At 40.2% G+C, this 27,697-nt stretch overlaps 1 protein-coding gene across 1 annotated transcript; it reads left to right on the forward strand.

Moving 5' to 3' along the window:
* Positions 1–27,587, forward strand: LOC117335888. Its single transcript, XM_033896145.1, has 12 exons — positions 1–169; positions 1,917–2,028; positions 4,981–5,131; positions 5,517–5,909; positions 6,423–6,557; positions 12,954–13,084; positions 16,494–16,577; positions 19,322–19,402; positions 20,253–20,351; positions 20,542–20,747; positions 21,184–21,434; positions 21,919–27,587. Exons 1-12 carry the CDS (start codon positions 1–3, stop codon positions 22,099–22,101), a joined length of 1,995 nt encoding a protein of 664 aa, XP_033752036.1. The 3' UTR covers positions 22,102–27,587.
* The last annotated feature ends 110 nt before the right edge of the window (positions 27,588–27,697 follow it).

Below are 27,697 nucleotides of genomic sequence, written 5' to 3' on the forward strand. Positions count from 1 at the left end.
ATGCTTCAACACAAACTTTGTAATATATATCAATACACAAATTCGGAGGAAAGTGTGGCGAGGATACAGATAGGCAGTTTGTTCTTTATTCAGGCCCTGATTCTTCAGGAGACAGAAAACCACATTGTGAACATAGAAAACAAGTTCAGGGACCTGTTGGAACAAAAAGGTAAAATTCTCACTTTAATACCTAAATCCCATTGACAGTTTGACACAATACCCTTCTCTAGTCTTTGTAGGTATGGGGTTTTCCATTTGTAGGTATGGGGTTGTCCATTTGTAGGTATGGGGTTGTCCATTTGTAGGTATGGGGTTGTTCATTTGTAGGTATGGGGTTGTCCATCTGGTACCTTTTATTTGTCAGTCTGTGTCCTCTCAATGAATCCCTTTAACTTGGTAGGCTGATCATGATAATCATACAGAGCATGAAAATGGTTAAAACATAACAAACAACACATGTATATATCATGAATTGTATCAAAAGATCAACTTTTTAACTTTAATTCAGAAAAGAACATCTACATACAGTATTATCAAGGCAGATAGCCTATACACCTTGTCCGTTCTCCTCAGTTCTAGAGACTGTTTAAGTTCCGGAGTATAAGTTGTAGTTATCAGAAAACAGGATCTATGTCGAATCCATCTTGAGTGGATCGAGACCTCCTGTCTCCATTTTTGATCTACCGTATTTGACCTAATAAGGGCGCAGGGCGCGGGTAATTGACAGTGGGGGCGCCCTTATTAAGATTAGTTATTCTGAAGTTTTATGAAACAGACTATACCTTGGAGCAGAATACCCAAGGTTGTGGAAACGGTAAAATATTCGGTCATAAAAATATTCCAGATGAAGATATCTAATCATTATCATATATTAAGCTTAAACACCACTCGAATACTCCTGTAAACCATGCCAGCTGATCTTTAGACCAGAGAACGTGTGTTCCACCATTTATGTTCAAATGGAACGCTTTTGTGTTCTATTTATAGAAACAGGTGATTTCCCAGATCATATCAGACATCATTTTCTTTGACCTAATAATTGATTTACAATGTCTTTTACTAGCTTTCTGTTCTGAACAAAAGTTATTTATCAACAAGAATGAAGTCTTTACTTTACCTTCAAATAAAGATGGTAAGTTATTATTTGTATATGTGTTTAGTTTTGGGTGCTCTTTGCACTGACATGTCATCTGTAGCCTGTAGGAATACACAAAATGTGGCGAAAACATGTGCACATAAAGTAGCAAAATATTTCACATGAATTATTACTTTTGAACACCATTTTGACACTCAGTCAAAGATTTATTTCCTTAAAAAAAGGTAGGGGTGCCCTTATTAGGGCAGGCGCCCTTATTAGGTCAAATACGGTATATCTCTTAAACATTTATAATCATATGCTATGAAAAGGATTTAAATAGCTTTAGTGTCTGATGCTTTTATAATCAATAATGATTTTATCTTTTTACTTTCCTTGTTTCCCTTCAATATGACATGTTTTGAAAGGTTATTGCCCTTTGACTTTATTTTTGTACTTCAATCATGTGTTTTAAACTGTTTTAAATGGATAGGTTATAACTGTATTAAATATTTCTGAATTGGTTTTTTGAGTTTTTTTATTGACTGCATTTTAAATGACTTCTGTACAACGAACTGGCCTTGATAATGGGCCACTAGAGTACATTCTTTCAATGTCACAGAGCAGAATATTTGCCAAATGTCGAGATGTCTGGGCCATGATAATAACAAATTTAAACAATAAAAATATGTTCAGGTCAAAGGTCAAGCAAGAGTGCAAGTTTACTTAAGATCAAAAGTCACATGAGATATAATTTTGGTAAAAAATCAAAGTTTGTAAGTGCTTTTTCATCTTGGGTTTAAAGGATTTCTTTGTGAAGTTTTAAAAATAATTTCTGCAGCAAAAGCCAAGGGAAAATCATTGGTCATGCAGACAGAGTTTGGCTTTGTGGAAGCCAAACTAGGAGATATACGGAGAGAATTCTCGAACAAACAGGAGAACCTCTACCTTCAGTAAGTATTCTAATTCTTTTTATTTGTCAATTTAGATAAGATTGTTTATTTGGTCAGATAAAATTTGTTTAAGCCATTAGAATTAGAATTAAATTCCAGTATACATTGGAAGGACCTTACATTTTACAATAGTCTATATCAAATATGCATAGTGCCTGGACTACAGCCCTGTCAGATCCCAGGATCTGCCGCTCGCCAGAGGATCATCTGCAACAATTAACATGAATATGATTATCAGATATTTCTGTTAAACTAAATTAGCTGAAAGTATAAGGAAACCTTAATACTGTATGTCACTATAACTATGAAATATTGATCTGCAAACTCGGTGTTAGTCCAAAACAAATATATATATACACTCATTAATTGAAAAATATATCATTTATAACTTGGTAAAGCCAGCACGCTCACCAATCTGAAAGGAACTGTCTTGTCCACTGATTAATATCAGTTTGTCCATGGTATACTGTAGAGATGTACCATATATCATATGAAAACCTCCACTTATAATCCTCCACTCTTTTGGAATACCCCTTACCTGCCCTCCCTGTTTAATGTGGGTAGGACCTAACATGTATTTGGACTATGGTGCCTGCGGCCCCCAGAATCTTGTCACACTAGAGGATATTTCAATAATTAGCATCAAAATGGATTAGTCATGTCCAATTTGGCCTAATTCATTTATTAGCTCACCATCATCAGATGGCATATAACTCATTCACCCCTAAACAAACATTTAACCTCTTCCAATTAATAGGTAGGATAGTTCATTAAGAAAGTTCAGGGGTGATCAATGAGTTAAATCGCTCTGCGTCCGTTGTCCTGGCATCCGTTTGTAGCGTCCATTGTCTGCCATCTATCCTGGCATCCGTTTGTATAATTGTAAACAATCTTTGTTATTGCTGTTTCTTGAAAAGTACCGGAGGAATGTTCAAGTGTGTAGGTTCCCTTGTGTCAATTCAATATAAGATTTTTGATCAGAAAAACAAAATGACCGAAAGGTGGCCATCTTGAATTTAGAGAATTGAAATTTGTTATTGCAATTTCTTGAAAAGTACTGGAGAAACATTCCTCAAACTTTATGTGTAGGTTAACTTGGTTTCCATTGGTGCGTAGTTGTGCCAATTCAATTTATATTTTGATCAGGAAAACAAAATGGGGGACAGGGGGGCATTTTGGATTTTGAGAATGGAAGATTGTTATCGTTATTTCTTGAAAAGAACTGGAGGGATGTTTCTCAAACATCACATGTAGGTTCAATTTGTTCTTGTTTTTAAAAAAAGAAAGATGAAATAAGGGAAAAGTAGAGAGAAGATCAGTGTGACATAGAACCAACAAAGATCATTTAATGATGGGAACCAAGATCCATCTGTGATCTCTTGTATACCATATGGTTTTAAATAATAATGATCTGACATCCAGATCTCAGGAAAAATATCAGATTGATTAATGAATCTTTAATTAGAGATGTTCTTTAGCAACAATGGGAAATTACAAGTGTAATACCATGTGACTTATCACTATGAAATATAACATCTAATCATATGTATCTCCCTCCTGGGTTAGTCCTTACCACAGTCAACCGACAATTTTTTAAAGTCACATATTTTGACATATACATGTATATATATATATATATAAAAGTGCTGATTTGTTAAGTTGATGAAAGCTTAGCATTGGGTATGAAAAACAACTCTCCCTCTTATATGATAATTGGAGCTCAGCATTGGGTATGAAAAACAACACTCCCTTTTTGTATGTGATAATTGGTATTGATAATTTCTCAACATAGCATATATTTGACATTTTATGTTAGTACATGTATATAAAAGTGATGAATGACAAATTAAATCTCAGCTTTTAGTGTCAAAAACAATGTACTCTCCCTCATTGTATGATAATGGGTACCAATAATTTCTCAAAGTCACATATCTTCACATGACTAAATTAGTTAAAGCTAGCATTCCTTATCAAAAACAGCACTCCCTCTTTATAAGTGATATTTGGTATATAAGGATATTGAAAATTACACATCTAGATCAACATATTCTTGGGTCTATGAATGAGCTAACTTATATAAATCTACACCAGGTACAATAGTATCACTAGAATCAATGTCTTATAACTCTGATTTACAATTTTAGTTCCATGAGTGACATTTTTAGCTCCATGGGATTGAAGTCTAGGGGAGCTATTGCTATACTCAGTATGTTGGTGGCATCAATAGTCAGCTAGATTGAAGTTTTTATAAAGCAGTGTTGTGTCAATACCTATAAGGGTACAGCTTAGGTATTTGACATGTGTGTTCCTTGTGACCTTTCCATTGATGCTATATTTGTAGACCTGCTGACCTTGGTAGTGACCTTTGACCTACTTTTAACAAACTTTATCCTTGGCCACAGTATGTTAACTATGAGATAGGAGTTTTATATTTGACATTTGTGTTCTTGGCAAGACCTTTCCATTGTTATCACATTGTGAACCTGTTGTCTTGACTGTGACCTTTGACCTGCTTTAAAAAAACCATTAACCTTGGCCACAGTATGTTAACTATATGAGAAAGGGCTTTTACATTTGACATGTGTGTTCTTTCGTGACAAAGTCTTTCAATTGGTTCTACATTTGAGAATCTACTGACCTTGACCTAGACCTTTGACCTACTTTAAAAAAAACTAATTCTGATTAACGGTATTAGGATTCAACCCACTCTGAGCGAGCTATGTTGACTTCTGACAAGTCTTGTTTTTTTCATACATTTGGTGACCCTTCATCAGCTAGCTGTTTCTTATTGATACCAAATTAATTATGAAGTAGAAACAAAAGTGAATTTTTTTATGCTAGTGTGACAGTGTCATAGAATGTAATAAAAAAAGGTTTTGATGAAATCCTCACCGTCCCATATTTTGTTTTGATAGCTTGAATTTCCTTGTTGATTAATTTTCATGTTTATAGAAACTGTAGCCAGCGCAAAAAGAGCAACATCCCCTCTGACCTTGAATTGGGCCTGATTGACCTGAGGTCGTCCATGTGCAACCTGTCTGTGGTTCCGCACGACTGCCTCCAGGAATTTCTCAGCTCTTCAAATAGTACTGAGATATGTAAGGTAAATGTCTTTACTAAATTACTACTACAGTATTTATCCACAGAAAAGCTCCTGTCAACAAATAAGTATTTTTTGAAAAATAAATCATCAGTTTTGAAAATTAAAATATAACCTAAAAGTCCACAAGTTAAGCCTCCCCAAATTTAATGCTGTCAGAATTTGTACACTAGGGAAGGGAGCTTATTTGAGGAAAAATACTTTAACAGTATTTCTGTACAATTTACTGCATCATAGAATATAATTATATGGTAATAAATATACTTCATAACATTAACTTTTTTATTACAATGAATAAGTCTTGGCTATATAAATGTATTCCAATTTAGATCTCCAACACTTAGTAAAATCTGTTGAGTATCCATTTCAGTTTCTTTTGTTGAAATAGACTCTGAACAAAGAAGAGAAACAACAAAATCTGTCATCAGATTTAGCAGAAGTATCCGCAGATACTGTTAGAGGCAAAATGGAAAGTCTCAAAGTCCAGCAAGACCTCAATGACACACCTGAATGTCAGACATTACCTCCAAGAACACCAGTGAAATCACGACGTGGAAGACCAAGCAGGAGGCAGATGTGTCAATATCGATTTGATAGAGTTGTGTCCCCTGAACATTCCAACATTTCTGAGAATTACAGCAGTTTTACCTCAGAGAATTTCCACCAAGGTCACCTTGATGTGCCAGAGTGTAACTTCTATAGTCGGGATAGAACACCTTCACGGACCAGGAAACGTGGGCATGATTCCAGCTCTAGAACACCTGCACGGTCAACAAAACAAGTAAGGCTAAAAGAAAAAGTGTACATAATACATTTGCTTAGTTCTTGCAATATCTCTCTCTCTCTCTCTCTCTCTATATTTGGGATCAAACGGCAACACTGTTTTGAAAATGCAAGTTTGTTTTCCCAATGTAATTGTAATTCAGATATCGTTTTAAAAATTAATTTAATTTCTTATGGTATGTACAAATTTCATATCATTATTTATTTTCCTTGTAGAGACTTACAAACAAATGTTTATAAAGGTCTGCAATTAACACGGCATTTTAATTGGCATTTTAATTTCATGATTTTGATAAATGTTCAAATTTTAAGCAAAAAAAAAAAAAAAATCTGATAGTGAAACCTGTGTACTGAGGAACCACATTCAGGATAATTACAGCCATACGTGAAAGTGGCAGTTTTTCATTGTGGTCTTATAACATAAGTAATCTCTAAATAAAGTTGGTCAAGTTTGATTTCTTACTGAAATTACAGTGAATATAGATAAATAATAAGTTGTGTATTTAAACAGCGACTTTTTGAGACACACAGTGGATTCACTCCGGTCAAATTACCTGACGTAGTACCAGTTACACCAGGATCTCCTAGGTCCAAACCACAACACCAGTCACCCTTCACAGTTCTCAGCTCGGACAACCATCAACAAGTAAGTTCTACAACATCAGGGGGCTTTGACCTCTTTATCATCTGAACTCTAACATCTGTGACATTTGACCTCTATCTTTAGTGACATTTGATATTCTGTGTCATCAGTCTCCACTGACCTCTGAATAATCAGTACCGTCTGACCTCCGTATAAACCGACCTCTCTGACCTCTATATCAACAGTCCCCTCTGACCTCAGGCTCTATATCAACAGTCCCCTCTGACCTTAGACTTTATCTCAGGTCACCTCTGACCTCTGAATTATTAATCCCCTCTAACCTCTATATCAACAGTCCCCTCTCACCTCTGAATTTTCAATTATCAATCATTCCTGACCTCTATATCAACAATCCCTCTGACCTTAGGCTCTATATCAACAATCCCTCTGACCTCAGGCTCTATATCAACAATCCCCTCTGACCTCTGGCTCTATATCAACAGTCCCCTCTGACCTCAGGCTCCATATCAACAGTCCCCTCTGACCTCAGGCTCTAGATCAACAATCCCTCTGACCTCTGGCTCTATATCAACAATCCCCTCTGACCTCAGGCTCTATATCAACAGTCCCCTCTGACCTCAGGCTCTATATCAACAGTGCCCTCTGACCTCAGGCTCTATATCAACAGTGCCCTCTGACCTCAGGCTCTATATCAACAATCCCTCTGACCTCAGGCTCTATATCAACAATCCCCTCTGAACCCAGGCTCTATATCAACAATCCCTCTGACCTCAGGCTCTATCAACAGTCCTCTCCGACCTCAGGCTCTATATCAACAATCCCTCTGACCCCAGGCTCTATATCAACAGTCCCCTCTGACCTCAGGCTCTATATCAACAATCCGCTCTGACCTCAGGCTCTATATCAACAATCCCTCTGACCTCAGGCTCTATATCAACAGTCCCCTCTGACCTCAGGCTCTATATCAACAATCCCTCTGACCTCAGGCTCTATATCAACAATCCCTCTGACCTCTGGCTCTATATCAACAATCCCTCTGACCTCTGGCTCTATATCAACAGTCCCTCTGACCTCAGGCTCTATATCAACAATCCCTCTGACCTCAGACTCTATATCAACAGTCCCCTCTGACCTCAGGCTCTATATCAACAATTCCCTCTGACCTCAGGCTCTATATCAACAGTCCCCTCTGACCTCAGGCTCTATATCAACAGTCCCCTCTGACCCCAGGCTCTATATCAACAATCCCTCTGACCTCAGGCTCTATATCAACAATCCCCTCTGACCCCAGGCTCTATATCAACAGTCCCCTCTGACCTCAGGCTCTATATCAACAGTCCCCTCTGACCCCAGGCTCTATATCAACAATCCCCTCTGACCTCAGGCTCTATATCAACAATCCCTCTGACCTCTGGCTCTATATCAACAATCCCTCTGACCTCAGGCTCTATATCAACAATCCCTCTGACCTCAGGCTCTATATCAACAGTGCCCTCTGACCCCAGGCTCTATATCAACAATCCCTCTGACCTCAGGCTCTATATCAACAGTCCCCTCTGACCTCAGGCTCTATATCAACAGTCCCCTCTGACCTCTGGCTCTATATAAACAGTCCTCTCTGACCTCAGGCTCTATATCAACAATCCCTCTGACCTCAGGCTCTATATCAACAATCCCTCTGACCCCAGGCTCTATATCAACAATCCCTCTGACCTCAGGCTCTATATCAACAGTCCCCTCTGACCCCAGGCTCTATATCAACAGTCCCCTCTGACCTCAGGCTCTATATCAACAGTCCCCTCTGACCTCAGGCTCTATATCAACAGTCCCCTCTGACCTCAGGCTCTATATCAACAGTCCCCTCTGACCCCAGGCTCTATATCAACAGTCCCCTCTGACCTCAGGCTCTATATCAACAATCCCTCTGACCTCAGGCTCTATATCAACAGTCCCCTCTGACCTCAGGCTCTATATCAACAGTCCCCTCTGACCCCAGGCTCTATATCAACAGTCCCCTCTGACCTCAGGCTCTATATCAACAATCCCTCTGACCTCAGGCTCTATATCAACAATCCCTCTGACCTCAGGCTCTATATCAACAGTCCCCTCTGACCCCAGGCTCTATATCAACAGTCCCCTCTGACCCCAGGCTCTATATCAACAATCCCTCTGACCTCAGGCTCTATATCAACAATCCCCTCTGACCTCAGGCTCTACATCAACAATCCCCTCTGACCTCAGGCTCTATATCAACAATCCCCTCTGACCTCAGGCTCTATATCAACAGTCCCCTCTGACCTCAGGCTCTACATCAACAATCCCTCTGACCTCAGACTCTACATCAACAATCCCTCTGACCTCAGGCTCTACATCAACAATCCCTCTGACCTCAGGCTCTATATCAACAGTCCCCTCTGACCTCAGGCTCTATATCAACAATCCCTCTGACCTCAGGCTCTATATCAACAGTCCCCTCTGACCCCAGGCTCTATATCAACAATCCCTCTGACCTCAGGCTCTATATCAACAGTCCCCTCTGACCTCAGGCTCTATATCAACAGTCCCCTCTGACTTCAGGCTCTATATCAACAATCCCCTCTGACCTCAGGCTCTATATCAACAATCCCTCTGACCTCAGGCTCTATATCAACAGTCCCCTCTGACCTCAGGCTCTATATCAACAATCCCTCTGACCTCAGGCTCTATATCAACAATCCCCTCTGACCTCAGGCTCTATATCAACAGTCCCCTCTGACCCCAGGCTCTATATCAACAATCCCTCTGACCACAGGCTCTATATCAACAGTCCCCTCTGACCCCAGGCTCTATATCAACAGTCCCCTCTGACCTCAGGCTCTATATCAACAATCCCTCTGACCTCAGGCTCTATATCAACAATCCCCTCTGATCTCTGGCTCTATATCAACAATCCCTCTGACCCCAGGCTCTATATCAACAGTCCCCTCTGACCTCAGGCTCTATATCAACAATCCCTCTGACCCCAGGCTCTACATCAACAGTCCCCTCTGACCCCAGGCTCTATATCCACAATCCCCTCTGACCTCAGGCTCTATATAAACTATTCCTCTGACCTCAGGCTCTATATCAACAATCCCCTCTGACCTCTGGCTCTATATCAACAGTCCCCTCTGACCTCAGGCTCTATATCAACAATCCCTCTGACCTCAGGCTCTATATCAACAATCCCTCTGACCTCAGGCTCTATATCAACAGTCCCCTCTGACCTCTGGCTCTATATCAACAGTCCCCTCTGACCTCAGGCTCTATATCAACAATCCTCTCTGACCTCAGGCTCTATATCAACAGTCCCCTCTGACCTCAGGCTCTATATCAACAGTCCCCTCTGACCTCAGGCTCTATATCAACAGTCCCCTCTGACCTCAGGCTCTATATCAACAATCCCTCTGACCTCTGGCTCTATATCAACAATCCCTCTGACCTCAGGCTCTATATCAACAATCCCTCTGACCTCAGGCTCTATATCAACAGTCCCCTCTGACCTCAGGCTCTATATCAACAACCCCTCTGACCTCAGGCTCTATATCAACAGTCCCCTCTGAACTCAGGCTCTATATCAACAATCCCTCTGACCTCTGGCTCTAGATCAACAGTTCCCTCTGACCTCAGGCTCTATATCAACAGTCCCCTCTGACCTCAGGCTCTATATCAACAATCCCCTCTGACCTCAGGCTCTATATCAACAGTCCCCTCTGACCTCAGGCTCTATATCAACAGTCCCCTCTGACCTCATGCTCTATATCAACAATCCCTCTGACCTCATGCTCTATATCAACAATCCCTCTGACCTCAGGCTCTATATCAACAATCCACTCTGACCTCAGGCTCTATATCAACAGTTCCTCTGACCTCAGGCTCTATATCAACAGTCCCCTCTGACCTCAGGCTCTATATCAACAGTCCCCTCTGACCTCAGGCTCTATATCAACAATCCCTCTGACCTCATGCTCTATATCAACATTCCCTCTGACCTCAGGCTCTATATCAACAATCCCTCTGACCTCAGGCTCCATATCAACAGTCCCCTCTGACCTCAGGCTCTATATCAACAATCCCTATGACCCCAGGCTCTATATCAACAATCCCTCTGACCCCAGGCTCTATATCAACAATCCACTCTGACCTCAGGCTCTATATCAACAGTTCCTCTGACCTCAGGCTCTATATCAACAGTCCCCTCTGACCTCAGGCTCTATATCAACAGTCCCCTCTGACCTCAGGCTCTATATCAACAGTCCCCTCTGACCTCAGGCTCTATATCAACAATCCCCTCTGACCTCAGGCTCTATATCAACAGTCCCCTCTGACCTCTGGCTCTAGATCAACAATCCCTCTGACCTCAGGCTCTATATCAACAATCCCTCTGACCTCAGGCTCTAGATCAACAATCCCTCTGACCACAGGCTCTATATCAACAGTCCCCTCTGACCACAGGCTCAATATCAACAGTCCCCTCTGACCACAGGCTCTATATCCACAATCCCCTCTGACCACAGGCTCTATATCCACAATCCCCTCTGACCTCAGGCTCTATATCAACAATCCCTCTGACCTCAGGCTCTATATCAACAGTCCCCTCTGACCTCAGGCTCTATATCAACAGTCCCCTCTGACCACAGGCTCTATATCCACAATCCCCTCTGACCACAGGCTCTATATCAACAATCCCTCTGACCTCAGGCTCTATATCAACAATCCCTCTGACCCCAGGCTCTATATCAACAGTGCCCTCTGACCCCAGGCTCTATATCAACAATCCCCTCTGACCTCAGGCTCTATATGAACAATCCCTCTGACCTCAGGCTCTATATGAACAATCCCTCTGACCTCATGCTCTATATCAACAATCCCTCTGACCTCATGCTCTATATCAACAATCCCTCTGACCTCAGGCTCTATATCAACAATCCCTCTGACCTCATGCTCTATATCAACAATCCCTCTGACCTCAGGCTCTATATCAACAGTCCCCTCTGACCACAGGCTCTATATCAACAGTCCCCTCTGACCACAGGCTCTATATCCACAATCCCCTCTGACCTCAGGCTCTATATCAACAATCCCTCTGACCTCAGGCTCTATATCAACAATCCCTCTGACCCCAGGCTCTATATCAACAATCCCCTTTGACCTCAGGCTCTATATCAACAGTCCCCTCTGACCTCAGGCTCTATATCAACAATCCCTCTGACCTCAGGCTCTATATCAACAATCCCTCTGACCTCAGGCTCTATATCAACAATCCCTCTGACCCCAGGCTCTATATCAACAATCCCCTTTGACCTCAGGCTCTATATCAACAGTCCCCTCTGACCTCAGGCTCTATATCAACAGTCCCCTCTGACCTCTGAATCAAAACTCACTTTTCACCTCAGGCTATATCTAGTCACTTCTAACCTCTTAATCGTCACGCACTGCTGACCTTTAAATCATCATTTTCCTCTGACCTCAGTATCATCATTCACCTTTGACCTCAGTATCATCATGCACCTTTGACCACTCTCATCAATCACCTCTCACCTCTGTGTTACTCACTTTTGACCTAGCCCTGCATGTAGGGCATAAAAATTGTACCTGCTGCCCACATTGCATGATCATAAGAGGTGACTAAATTTGGGATTTTATCTTTTCCTTCTTTCTTGCTACACAATTTTCTGCTTCCCACCATCTCCATTGACTCTGCTTCACCTTTGGCATTTAGTTGAGCATTTGCCCCTCATGCAGTCTGTGAGGAAAGCTTTGTGGTCTGTCCCATAGCTGAGACATACAAGCTGTAAAGTCTATAAAAATGGTAGTTGTTACTACGGCATAGTGCTCAGCATTCTTGAGAGTGGGATGACTGGTTTGCCTTTGTCAGTATAATGTGACTGGGTGGGGGGTCCTACTACATGTCTTTGGCAGTATGCTTCAGTGAGGTAGCATTATAAAGTTGGCATCAGTTTCATCCTATCACAAGGAGGATTTACAAAAACATGATGCAGTCATGCAAGCTTCTCGCACATGGGAGGCGCTGTCTTTAAATGGATGCAAGCGAGGGGCTAAGTGTGGGAGAAAAACAAGAGTACATGGAGAAAACCAAGGGTTATCAGATCGGGTAATCAAATCCTAGTCGCCTAAGTGAAGGCAAGTGCGTTACCAGAAATGAATATCAAATGGACACTTTAGTAGCATAGGGATGACTTATGGTGTGAAGTTGATTTTCAAAGACAAGATGAGTTAGATGACCAATTAGCACCATTGTAAATGAAGTCCAAAGAATGGCACCTGGTAGATGTAAAGGGCATGAAGTGATCTGTAAAAGTTTGTTCAAATTTTCTTTCAGACCATAAATGCAATTGTAGAATAAGTTTACCATTTAATGGTCAATCATGTCTTTTTTACATTCAACCTCATTTCCAGGATAGTCCCCCACGAGATGAGATTTGTATGGTACCAGACCTGTTATTTAGCCCACTGGACACTGCCAGTCTGTTGTGTACAGAATCCATGGACCTCATGGACTTGGATGATGGACACCAACCCAATGAAAAGTAAGTTTCATGAAATACAAATCTTAATGTACTTATTCCATTGCTGTTTCAAGGGGGAGGCCCCAGTTACTGTTGACTCGTTTTGATGGGGAAGGGGTTATTGTGCTTGTCTCGTTTTGATGGGGAAGGGGTAACTGTGCTTGTGTCTCGTTTGGATGGGGGAGGGGTTACTGTGCTTGTCTTGTTTTGATGGGGGAGGGGTTACTGTGCTTGTCTCGTTTTGATGGGGGAGGGGTTACTTTGCTTGTCTCGTTTTGATGGGGAAGGGGTTACTGTGCCTGTCTCGTTTTGATGAGGGAGGGGTTACTGTGCTTGTCTCGTTTTGATGGGGGAGGGGTTACTGTGCTTGTGTCTCGTTTTGATGGGGGAGGGGTTACTGTGCTTGTCTCGTTTTGATGGGGGAGGGGTTACTGTGCTTGTGCCTAGTTTTGATGGGGGAGGGGTTACTGTGCTTGTCTCGTTTTGATGGGGGAGGGGTTACTGTGCTTGTCTCGTTTTGATGGGGGAGGAGTTACTGTGCCTGTCTCGTTTTGATGGGGGAGGGGTTACTGTGCTTGTCTTGTTTGGATGGGGGAGGGGTTACTGTGCTTGTCTCGTTTTGATGGGGGAGGGGTTACTGTGCTTGTCTTGTTTTGATGGGGAAGGGGTTACTGTGCTTGTCTCGTTTTGATGGGGGAGGGGTTACTGTGCTTGTCTCGTTTTGATGGGGGAGGGGTTACTGTGCTTGTCTTGTTTTGATGGGGGAGGGGTTACTGTGCTTGTCTCGTTTTGATGGGGGAGGGGTTACTGTGCTTGTCTCGTTTTGATGGGGGAGGGGTTACTGTGCTTGTGTCTCGTTTTGATGGGGGAGGGGTTACTGTGCTTGTCTCGTTTTGATGGGGGAGGGGTTACTGTGCCTGTCTCGTTTTGATGGGGGAGGGGTTACTGTGCCTGTCTCGTTTTGATGGGGGAGGGGTTACTGTGCTTGTGTCTCGTTTTGATGGGGGAGGGGTTACTGTGCTTGTCTCGTTTTGATGGGGGAGGGGTTACTGTGCTTGTCTTGTTTTGATGGGGAAGGGGTTACTGTGCTTGTCTTGTTTTGATGGGGGAGGGGTTACTGTGCTTGTCTCGTTTTGATGGGGGAGGGGTTACTGTGCTTGTCTTGTTTTGATGGGGGAGGGGTTACTGTGCTTGTCTCGTTTTGATGGGGAAGGGGTTACTGTGCCTGTCTCATTTGGATGGGGGAGGGGTTACTGTGCTTGTCTTGTTTTGATGGGGGAGGGGTTACTGTGCTTGTCTTGTTTTGATGGGGGAGGGGTTACTGTGCTTGTCTTGTTTTGATGGGGGAGGGGTTACTGTGCTTGTCTTGTTTTGATGGGGGAGGGGTTACTGTGCCTGTCTCGTTTTGATGGGGGAGGGGCTACTGTGCTTGTCTCGTTTTGATGGGGGAGGGGTTTCTGTGCCTGTCTCATTTGGATGGGGGAGGGGTTACTGTGCTTGTCTCTGTTTTGATGGGGGAGGGGTTACTGTGCTTGTCTCGTTTTGATGGGGGAGGGGTTACTGTGCTTGTCTTGTTTTGATGGGGGAGGGGTTACTGTGCTTGTCTTGTTTTGATGGGGGAGGGGTTACTGTGCCTGTCTTGTTTTGATGGGGGAGGGGTTACTGTGCTTGTCTCATTCTTTGCTCAACCTGTCCTGTGAGGACCAAGGCGAGTTTCTACCATACCGTGGCAGCTGGCGTCCGTCATCTGTATGTCCTTCAACACAATCAATGTCTTCTGCATAACCGCTTATTGGAATTTAATTAAGTTTGGTAGGAAGCGTCCCTAGGTGGGTGGGATTAAAATTCATACAAGTGATGGTGCTGACCCCCAAGGGGCCTAAGGGGTGGGGCCAAAAGGGGTCAATTTGGCAATATCAATATAAACAACTTCTTCTCTGGAACTAAGCAATGGAAATTATTCATATTTCATCAGTAGCACCCTTCGATAGCTGGGATTCAAATTCATACAAATGATGGGGCTGACCTCCAAGGGGCGGCCCAAAAGAGAGCAATTTGGCTATATTGCTATTATGAACACATTCTTATATTTTTGAAACCATTCAGATTCCCATCCCCTAAACCATATACAAGCATTGCTTGGCATGAAAAGATAAAAACCTTTAAGTTGTAAATATAGGCCCGGGGTCTTTCTCCACTCCTAGGGATTTAGTTTCTTGGTTAGATATTTGAAATTGTTCAGATCCCCAGCTAGGGAATTAGTAGTTTCTTGGTTAGATATTTGAAATTGTTAAGATTCCCACTCAATAACCATATAAAGTATTGTTTTGCATCAAGAGATAAACAAAATCATGATGTAAAAAGGGGGCCCTAGGGTCTTTCCCTACACCTAGGGAATTAGTTTCTTTGTTTTATCTTTGAAACTGTTCATATCCCCACTATAACGATACATAGCATTGTTGGGCATCAAGAGATAAACACAATTCTTATATGTAAAAATAGACCCAGGGATCTTTCCCCACCCTAAGGGAAAGCAGTTGAGATCCTCACCCCATAACCATAGCATTGTTAGAGATCAACAAATAAAGCTAAATTAATGAATTGAACATGAACATAATTGTTATTAGGGAGGGGTTACCTTTGCCTGTCCCTTTTTTAGGTCGCTTGAGACAAAGTCTCAATGACATATTGCGTTCGCCTTTTGTCTGATATCTTGAATTTCTTTTCAATAACCATAAAAGTCCAGAGTCAAGATATTGGGTCAGTTGTATGCTGGAATGAAAGGCTACCTTTTTGTTTCAAATGAATGACCTGAACCTACTTTCAAGGTCACAGGGCTGATATGTGTTTATTGACAATGGTTTAATGTAACTGTTGATCAAAAGCAAAACATCATCTGTCAGTGTACTCATCAGAACTCAGGTGACCATTAAGGCGACTGGGCCTCTTGTTATGGGGGTGGGGTTACTGCGCCTGTCCTAAATCAACGTCATCTCTCTGTGGACTTGTCTTCAGCCTCAGGGATTTTGTTGATAAAAAAATTATGCAAATGTCAAGTAAAAAAATATCACATGTATCAAGTTCAAGTTTTAGGGTTCTACAGTCAAGGTCATTAAAAAAATCTAAAAACTAATTTGAATAGAAGCATTATAGACATTTTCTGGGGCCTGGGTTCAGATACTGTTTTTTTTCAAAATTGCCCTAAGCTTACATTTAGAGGAATGAAAGAGAAAAACAACAACACATATTAAGTAAAACTAATCTTATAATTAAAAATAATTGATAAGTTATAAAACAACTATACATATCGCTTTTTTAAAATTATTAATCCTATTATTCCATACATTAACTAATTCATTAATATTTTCAAGGACTTTACAAAAGTTGCTGATACCCATCCTATCCATTTTCATGTAACCTTTCCTTGTAGTACGCCTCATCATGACAAGGGGAAGAAGACTAAAGAGATCATACGGGATAGAGGGACAAATAAATCTCATGGACAGACTCGCAGGTAAACCAATCTGTGGTTGTTAATTTGTTTACAGGAATATCACCTAAAAATCTTAAATTTTCTAGGTCATCGTGGTTGGAAATCTTTAATTGATATTTATAACCACGGGACCTGCATAACAATATTTATTCAAAAAGCATGCTTGAAGGAAATGTGACAACAAGTGTTCAGAGAATTATGTGTCTTGACTTGCTTTCATACAGCCTACAGGAAAGAAATAGTTTTATCTAAGGATGCTCATGAATGACCTTAATCAAGAACTAGTTTCTTCTTTGTTTGTTAGGTTATCACCTTATGAACAGCCAGGGTAATTTCATTGTTGATAATTTGATTGCTGATGTTCATAGTAGTTAGTTCAGTAGTTTGGTTGTTTGATGGGCTTATCGCCCCATGAACAGCCAGGGTTATTTTAAGGTGGGGTCTCCTTGTTGTAGTTGGTGACTACCACAATGAAGAACATGGGTAGAGAGCATCCAACTACTAAGTATGCATCTCGGATCTTCACATGAGGTTACATGGCCAACACTCTAATCGACTGAGCTATCATGGCCCCCTCACATGAGGTTACATGGCCAGCGGTTACATGGCCAGCACCCTAATCGACTGAGCTATCATGGCCCCCACACATGAGGTTACTGGCCAGCACCCTAATTGACTGAGCTATCATGGCCCCCTCACATGAGGTTACATGGCCAGCACCCTAATTGACTGAGCTATCATGGCCCCCTCACATGAGGTTACATGGCCCGCACTCTAATCGACTGAGCTATCATGGCCCCCTCACATGAGGTTACTGGCCAGCACTCTAATCGACTGAGCTATCATGGCCGCCTCACATGAGGTTACATGGCCGTCCTCTAATCGACTGAGCTATCATGGCCCCCTCACATGAGGTTACTGGCCAGCACTCTAATCGACTGAGCTATCATGGCCCCCTCACATGAGGTTACTGGCCAGCACTCTAATCGACTGAGCTATCATGGCCCCCTCACATGAGGTTACATGGCCAGCACTCTAATCGACTGGGCTATCATGGCCCCCTCACATGAGGTTACATGGCCAGCACTCTAATCGACTGAGCTATCATGGCCCCCTCACATGAGGTTACTGGCCAGCACTCTAATCGACTGGGCTATCATGGCCCCCTCACATGAGGTTACTGGCCAGCACCCTAATCGACTGAGCTATCATGGCCCCCTCACATGAGGTTACTGGCCAGCACTCTAATTGACCGAGCTATCATGGCCCCCTCACATGAAGTTACATGGCCAGCACTCTAATCGACTGAGCTATCATGGCCCCCTCACATGAAGTTACTGGCCAGCACCCTAATCGACTGAGCTAGCGTTGCCCCCTCACATGAGGTTCCATGGCCAGCACTCTAATCAACTGAGCTATCATGGCCCCCTCACATGAAGTTACATGGCCAGCACTCTAATCGACTGAGCTATCATGGCCCCCTCACATGAGGTTACATGGCCAGCACTCTAATCGACTGAGCTATCATGGCCCCTCAAATGGGGTTACATGGCCGGCACTCTAATCGACTGAGCTATCATGGCCCCCTCACCTGAGGTTACATGGCCATCACTCTAATCAACTGAGCTATCATGGCCCCCTCACATGAGGTTACATGGCCGGCACTCTAATCGACTGAGCTATCATGGCCCCCTCACCTGAGGTTACATGGCCATCACTCTAATCGACTGAGCTATCATGGCCCCCTCACATGAGGTTACATGGCCAGCACTCTAATCGACTGAGCTATCATGGCCCCCTCACATGAGGTTACATGGCCCACACTCTAATCAACTGAGCTATCATGGCCGCCTCACATGAGGTTACATGGCCCGCACCTGAGCTATCATGGCCCCCTCACATGAGGTTACATGGCCAGCACTCTAATCAACTGAGCTATCATGGCCCCCTCACCTGAGGTTACATGGCCCGCACCTTAATCGACTGAGCTATCATGGCCCCCTCACATGAGGTTACTGGCCAGCACTCTAATCGACTGAGCTATCATGGCCCCCTCACATGAGGTTACGTGGCCGGCACTCTAACCGACTGAGTTATAGCGACCCCCTCACATGAGGTTACATGGCCGGCCCTCTAATCGACTGAGCTATCATGGCCCCCTCACATGAGGTTACATGGCCGGCCCTCTAATCGACTGAGCTATCATGGCCCCCTCACATGAGGTTACTGGCCAGCACTCTAATCGACTGAGCTACATGTATCATGGCCCCCTCACATGAGGTTACGTGGCCGGCACTCTAACCGACTGAGTTATAGCGACCCCCTCACATGAGGTTACATGGCCGGCCCTCTAATCGACTGAGCTATCATGGCCCCCTCACATGAGGTTACGTGGCCGGCACTCTAACCGACTGAGTTATAGCGACCCCCTCACATGAGGTTACATGGCCGGCCCTCTAATCGACTGAGCTATCATGGCCCCCTCACATGAGGTTACTGGCCAGCACTCTAATCGACTGAGCTATCATGGCCCCCTCACATGAGGTTACATGGCCGGTACTCTAATCGACTGAGCTATCATGCCCCCCTCACATGAGGTTACATGGCCAGCACTCTAACTGACTGGGCTATCATGGCCCCCTAGTTAGTAACAGGTGATTTAGTACAGTAAATACAGGGTGTGGCATGGGAAGGTGTGTCTCTAGTGTTCTAGAACAACTCTAAGCCATTATTATCTGTTTTATTTTTATTTGTTTTATTTTAAGATCCAGATCTTTACAAAACCAGCATCATCCAAGTGAAGAGAACCATCGCCAGGCTCGTAGGTGTCGTCGGCAGTTGGAGAAGTAAGCCAGAATGTTACCAGCACTAATTTAAAAAAATCATAATTATTATATTCATGGTCTATATATTGCATTTACTAAAATCAAGAAACTTTTCACAAATTACATTTATTAAGATGTTCATAAAATATGGTTCCACAAAAATGAACTGCATTTGCAAACTCAATTATGAAATTCTGGAAAATACAGATAGAATTGAAGTTGAAGGCTGATTATCTCTGGAGCCATAAACTATAATATAAAGAGATATTCTCCATAGTCGAAAGACCTCAAAAAGCTGATTTTATAGCAACTGAAGTGTTACACTATTTGTTTATGATTTAAATTCACAGTATCAGTAATTACTGGACCTAAGTACAATGTAACTCATATCATTACTAAATAGTAAATTTGACAAAACATACCCACAGTGATCTAAGCTTGACCTTTCATTTCATGACTAGGAGAAAGAATATTTTATCAGTGAATAAATAAGTTGATGATAAACATCAAATTTTACAAAAAGTTGCTTTATTATTATATAATGTATCACAGCATTTATATTGTTAAAAGTGCATGGATGTGTAAAAAAAAAAACCCAGGCCATTTTATAATTGAGTACCTGAACCATAAGCATGTAACCATTAGCGTCGACCTTTCAGCAAAGTAAGACTATTGAGCTGTGTAGGTGATAATTACAATGTGTCATTATACCATGTTATCTCCAGTACAAACCAGTTGTAACTGTAACCCAGTGTTGTTGTGTGGTGATGTGACTCGTTGATGATTTCTGTATTAGGCGTTGTGTGGTGATGTGACTCGTTGATGATTTCTGCATTATATAGTGTTACATGACTTTGGTTTTTGATAACAGGAGCTTTCCTGCATCAGAGAAAACTTTGACTACAGAGACGCCAGTCATCACCGGAGTGTTTGAGAACACGGACATCAACTGTTGTCAGGACTTTGATGGGTTAGTAGTTAGTCATCCAGATGAGTGTTGTTCAATCTCAATAGATATGATTTTTTTCTCAGTTCCGTGTCAAAATTGTGCACAGCCTGCCATGTCTTTATGTGAGATATTGAGGTTCAATTAACATTAATATGAATCGGATATTAAAGAGATTTGAGTCTGATGATTTAAAATGTTTTTTTGTTGAAAGTTACTTCCAGTTTTACCAACAAATGGCCGCCGAAAGCCCAGAAACACCAGAGACAGCAAGCCGCGTGGCCCAGATGTGGAGAAGCATGTCCCCAAACTCCCGCGAGACATTTGTGGCCATGGCTGCCCTGGACTCTCAGTCTGTTACCTCCATCATCAGTGACTTTTCAGATGATCTCAGGGACCTGGACCTTGAACCAATAATCGGTAAATCTCGAGGTCTAAATATCATTATCATAAAGCAAATAGATACGTCATATGTGATCTCATTTGTCCTGATATTTTAGGTAAAACTGTGAATAGATTCGTGGTATCAGTAAAGTTAATTAGAAATCTGGTAAATGATTTATTACACTTTTCATAGGGTTTTATCTATATGTTGATCAGATGTTTCATCAGTTTGTCTTCATCCCACATATCCTAGGAATCTACAAATTCTGTGCTTGGCAGTGCTTGAGACATTAATTATGCAGCTTTTTACTTAATACTGTTTGAATTAAATCACTTATATGGATGGTACCTGTAAGACACATCTGGAGTCCTCCCATAGACATTTTACTGGAATAGCTTAACTTACATGTGATAATATGACACTCTCTAGATTTACAGGTTCCAAAACTGATTTTTTTTTTTTTCTTTTCAGATTGTTTCCAGCCGTCGGCCAAGGAGAGTAATGGCTCTCAATGTGTTCCTGAGTACACAAGCGATTCTCCTGAACATGTCCACCATTCCCCTCCTCATTCCTCTGTCCAAATGGTCCCTGAATCTACAGTGAAGAACATGACATCATATCTCAAGATGGGACCGGCTAGTGTATCTCCAGACCTAACAGGACAACATGCATACCAAGATATGTTTGACTCGGCTGCATTCAACACTGGGTCCATCTACCAGGTAGGAACCACTGATACATTATCATAGATCCCGAGTCCAGCCATACAATACATCCAACTTTGGAGTTGTCCCTCTGCCAACACCCAGGTTGTTTTTTATTTCTGAACTGTTCAGGCCTATCAAAAAAACAAGTCCTTTAGGACCAACCATACCCAATATGTTGATACATCTATTAAGTGTCCAAAAGATATTTTCTTAATTAATTGTATTAATTAACTAATTAACTCACAATTTGTATTTGAGTGAAAACTAAGAGCACTCTTATCATTTGCCCCTGAGAAATAGTACATGGGAGTAAATACATTACAAACTATGATTGCGCGAAGCTGTACATGGGAGTAAGATACATTACAAACTATGATAGCGCGAAGCTGTACATGGGAGTAAGATACATTACAAACTATGATTGCGCGAAGCTGTATATGAGGGGTGTGTTGAAGTAACAATATAACTTAATAATGCTGTTGTGGTGTAATGTATTTAGGCAGCCTACATGATTTCTGCGAACCAGTTTCTGGACCAAAGTGACATCAGCGGTGAGATGTGTGATCGGCCTTATTGTCCCTTAACATCGCCACCAGATGAGGCCACAGACAGCCAGGCAGTCCCAGATATGGACCTGGTCCTAGGTCATCTTATTGAAGATTTTAAAATTCCGACGTTATAGGGAATATTTTTGATCAAATGTTCAAATGTTAAAAATGGCTGGATAGAGTTCCTTTTTATAGCCTTTAAACAGTTATTGCCTATGTTCAGAATAACTTTTTTTGACAGGATATAGATTGCATGGTGTTGCTGTCCATTCATGTCTCCTATTTCAAATGTGTCTTCAGAAACAATTGAAAATCTTGTGATCAAATGCAACTTTTCCAAGTTTTTCAATCTGATTATTGGTAGTTTTTGGGAAAACTTGATAACACTAGGTTTTATGATAATCAAGATTCTTGTTTAAGTCGAGGTAAAAAGTTTTAAAGAAGGAGGGAGGAGGCTTCAATCTTTAAACTTTCACCTTATATATAACAATTCTGTTTAACCAACATTACTAACAGCTTTATGTTGATAGTAACAATGTAACGCCATATCAACTGCTTGGGGACACATTGTTTTTTTTCTCGTTAACTTATTGGGTTGTCATGACAGAAGTTACTATACATACCTTTATTTCATCACTTGTAAATATTATGATTCTAAGTATCCATAGTTGTTATCAATACATGTTATCAGTAATTTATTCATGTGTTGTTTTATTTTGTGAATTCATCATGAAGATGATTTGAATTTGTTTCACTTATTAGAATGATAATTTATTTGTTATCTTTATTATTGTTATTTACTGAGAGTAAATATTATGTTTCTGTGTTGTTTTATTTATCTATAGTAATCACAGCTTTATGTTTTTTCAAGATTTTAAAATGATGATTTTAATATCAAAGATATTAAGAAATTACATATAATTTCCCTTAAATATTTTCACCATAAATTTGGTTTATCTTGTAACTGTAGACAGCAAAATCAGCATCACATTGATATCAAATCTGTTTACTGTTCAGTTTATAGGTCACCTGAAACAAAGTCTTAAGTGACTAATATTCTAATCGCCTTTTATCTGTCGCTGTCCATTCATAAACATTTTACATTTTCAACTTTTTCACAATAACCAAAAAGGTCTAGAGACCTAATATTGGGCCTATAGCATGCTAGGGTGAACGGTTATCAAGATAGGTCAAAGGAATGACCTTTACCTTCATTCATGGTCAAAGGGGTCAAATATGCTAAAATTTTCAAATTGCTTCTTCAAGCAAGATGATGATGGTGACATATAATTATCATAATATGGCAAACAGCTAAATAATATACATCACAAGATTGTTTTGGTGTGTATCATTGTATCAGCTGGTCTGTAATACTCTTGTTATGAAGTTGTTTTTATTTTTCTTCTGTTATCAACAACTGTTATTATGTTAATAACTTAATGTAGTCAATTCAAAGTATTTTTTCGCTCCTGTTATCATTTCACAGTCGTGTTTGTTGAATAATTAAGTCTGTTAATTCTTCAAAGGTTCCAATATAGATATCGGTAAATTAGATGGATGTACAGCATTAAAAAAAATCAAAATTGCTTTGTAAAATAAATTCAGTGCCTAATTTCACATTGGCAGAATGGCTGTAATCTAAAAGAGATGAATAACTTTTAGTCAGAATAAATGATGTGTGATAAAGATCTAGAATTGTTGGTCTACAAATTGATCAGTGGATCTTTATGGTTGCCCTGGTGTTTAAGAAAAATAGATTTGAAGACTAAAAAGCTATCACATTTTGAACAAAAATTTGGTGCTTTGCTTATTGCCAAAGAAGGCAAATTGCAGCAGTATTTGATTGGAAAACTGATAACAAGCATTGACCAATACAGTTTAATATTTGTTTCTAAATATTGTGAAACATTCACGACTCCATCAACAGGCTAGTATGGAGCACTTGTTCCTGTGTATAGATATATCTTGCTGTATAGTTACTCTATCCACTCTTTCTCTCGGTTAAAGTCTACTAGGTGTAGATTCGCTCATCTATGTTAAGTTTTGTAAATTGCAAAAAAAAAAAAAAAAAAAAAAATTGTAAAATGTTGCATTGTCTTTTCTTTATATCATGTTGTTTGAATAAGAGCATATTGAATTATGCTGTTATTGTTGAAATCACTGCCTTAATTCTTGTAGCAATGTCTGGATTTTTTGGTCATTGTTGTAGATGTACAGTAAAATTATGAGGTGCAAGTTTTCTGTGTTACTTTTTGGTCTCGATTTGACAAAAAGAAATATACATGTAATTAAAAACTAGAATAAGAAACTTAAGTTAAAGTTGTTGTAAGAACATCATTTCGATGAGAAAGGTTCCACAATCATATTTCAGAATTGTAGTATGGTGATATTTTTTCATCAGGTATATTTCAACCTATAGAAATTAATAAAAAACACTAATTTTGTTTGTGCCTCTGACATGAAACTGTTTGATTTAGACAGTATTTATTTCAACACATCTATAAGTTATTTTGTTTGTACCTCTGACATGAAACTGTTTGATTTAGACAGTATTTATTTCAACACATCTATAAGTCACTTCCCATGCTGTTTTATTTATTGTTATTGTGTAGGAGTTGTTATCAATAGTCACTGTTTTCTTGTATGATATGAGTTATCAATGGTCACTGTTTTCTTGTATGATATGAGTTATCAATAGTCACTGTTTTCTTGTATAATAAATCGTGTGCCATTTTTGTTTATATCAAAGTGTGATTTGTTTACAGTTCCAATATAGTTGCTTTATTTAGCGTCATGTTTTAATTTACCATTGTTATATTAATCATCTTTATTATTAAAAGCATAATCATTAGCTCACCTGGCCACAGGGCAAGTGAGCTTTTGCCGTGGTGTGGCATCCGTCGTCCTTCCAGTGTTAACTTTTTCTTTAAACAACTTCTTATCAATAACCGAAATGCCCAGGGACCTTATGTTTGGCCTGTAGCACGTTGAAGTGAAGGGCTACCAAGTTTATTTAAATGAATGGCCTTGGCCTACATTCAAGGTCACAGGAGGTCAAATGTGTTAAAATCTTTAAGCCTGAGACCTGATGTTGGGTCAATAGTATGCTGGAACGAAGGAGTACATGAATAAACCTAACCTTGTCTTTGAATAAAGTGGTGATCACCTTAGTATTTGTATAAATGACCTAGATCAACTTCAAAATTGCTCTAGAAGCAGGTGAGCAATACAAGCCCATTGGGCCTCTTGTTTCAATTTAGGCTGATGTTACAACATTCATCACTTTAGATTTAGTTATATGATTTCACATCATGTTATTATATTGTTAAATTCACATGTTTTAGTAGAATCATTTTGATTTTGCCTCATGTTAAGATGTTGTTGTATTTGTCACATTGTTTTAGTAGAATCATTTTGATTTTGCCTCATGTTAAGATGTTGTATTGTTTTAGTAGAATCATTCTGATTTTACCCCCTGTTAAGACATTATGTTGGTCACACTATGTTTTAGAATTGTTTTGACTTCACATCATGTTATGAGATTATATTCAGTTATCATACAAATATAAAGTTTAGTAAAAATTGTTTTAATTTTACATCATGTCACAATGTTGCTAGAATAGCGGTTTTAATAACATCATGTTTTAATCTTATTTTCTATTTTCTCTACACTGAAACATAACTAGTTACACAAACAGCCAAGCTATTGACTACTAGTTACACAAACAGCCAAGCTATTGACAACTAGTTACACAAACAGCCAAGCTATTGACAACTAGTTACACAAACAGCCAAGCTATTGACAACTAGTTACACAAACAGTCAAGCTATTGACAACTAGTTAGTTACACAGCCAAGCTATTGACAACTAGTTACACATACAGCCAAGCTATTGACTACTAGTTACACAAACAGCCAAGCTATTGACAACTAGTTACACAAACATCCAAGCTATTGACAACTAGTTACACAAACAGCCAAGCTATTGACAACTAGTTACACAAACAGTCAAGCTATTGACAACTAGTTAGTTACACAGCCAAGCTATTGACAACTAGTTACACATACAGCCAAGCTATTGACAACTAGTTAGTTACACACATAGCCAAGCTATTGACAACTAGTTACACATACAGCCAAGCTCAGACTACTAGTTACACAAACAGCCAAGCTCAGACAACTAGTTACACAAACAGCCAAGCTCAGACAACTAGTTACACAAATAGCCACGCTATTGACAACTGGCTTAACTGACAGCCTATCTGTTGATAGTTAATTACACGAGGTTCTAATACAGAAAGCTATTGAGAACCCGTTTTTAATACAGTCAAGCTATTCATCAGAACTAGTTTCTAGTCTAAAACAGCCAAGCTTTTGAGAACTAGTTTCTAATGCAGCCAAGCTATTGAGAATTAGTTTCTGATGCAGCCAAGCTATTGAGAACTAGTTTCTGAAACAGCCAAGCTATTGAGAATTAGTTTCTGAAACAGCCAAGCTATTGAGAATTAGTTTTTAATGCAGCCAAGCTATTGAGAATTAGTTTCTGATACAGCCAAGCTATTGAGAATTAGTTTCTGATACAGCCAAGCTATTGAGAATTAGTTTCTGAAACAGCCAAGCTATTGAGAATTAGTTTTTAATGCAGCCAAGCTATTGAGAATTAGTTTCTGATACAGCCAAGCTATTGAGAATTAGTTTCTAATGCAGCCAAGCTATTCAGAACTAGTTTCTGATACAGCCAAGCTATTGAGAACTAGTTTCCGATACAGTCTAGTTATTGAGAACTAGTTTCTAATACAGCCAAGCTATTGAGAATTAGTTTCTAATGCAGCCAAGCTATTGAGAATTAGTTTTTAATGCAGCCAACTATTGAGAATTAGTTTCTGAAACAGCCAAGCTTTTGTGAATTAGTTTCTGATACAGCCAAGCTATTGAGAATTAGCTTCTAATGCAGCCAAGCTATTGAGAATTAGTTTCTGAAACAGCCAAGCTATTGAGAACTAGTTTCTAATGCAGCCAAGCTATTGAGAATTAGTTTCTAATACAGCCAAGCTATTGAGAACAAGTTTCTAATACAGCCAAGTTATTGAGAATTAGTTTCTAATGCAGCCAAGTTATTGAGAATTAGTTTCTAATGCAGCCAAGCTATTGATAATTAGTTTCTGATACAGCCCAGCTATTGAGAACTAGTTTCTCATAGAGCCCAGCTATTGAGAACTAGTTTCTCATGCAGCCAAGTTATTGAGAACTAGTTCCTCATACAGCCAAGCTATTGAGAACTAGTTTCCGATACAGTCTAGTTCTTGAGAACTAGTTGCTAATACAGTCAAGTTATTGAGAACTAGTTTCTCATAGAGCCAATCTACTGACCACTAGTTATGTACCCTATACGACCAAGCTATTGACAGATATTGACAAATAATGCATATGGCTTTGAGTTGTACACAAGGCCAAACTACTGAGAATTATTTGCGTATAGCCAACCTATTGACAACTACTAACACGCACAGCAAAGCTTTTGAAATTCAGCAATACATACAACCATGCTTTAAAATTGTTTTTGTTGAACTTGTTCATTGAATTCAAATTTTGGTTGTGAATTAAACGTGTTAAAAATTTGTTTTTGAACTTAATTTATTTATGTTTACACAAACGGCATATGAACTGGCTACATTTAAGCCCACCATATCTGATCGCATTTCGTTGGTGGTCCATCCGTAAATAATTCTT

This window comes from Pecten maximus, chromosome 10, assembly GCF_902652985.1.
Source record: "Pecten maximus chromosome 10, xPecMax1.1, whole genome shotgun sequence".
Lineage (NCBI taxonomy): Eukaryota > Metazoa > Mollusca > Bivalvia > Pectinida > Pectinidae > Pecten > Pecten maximus.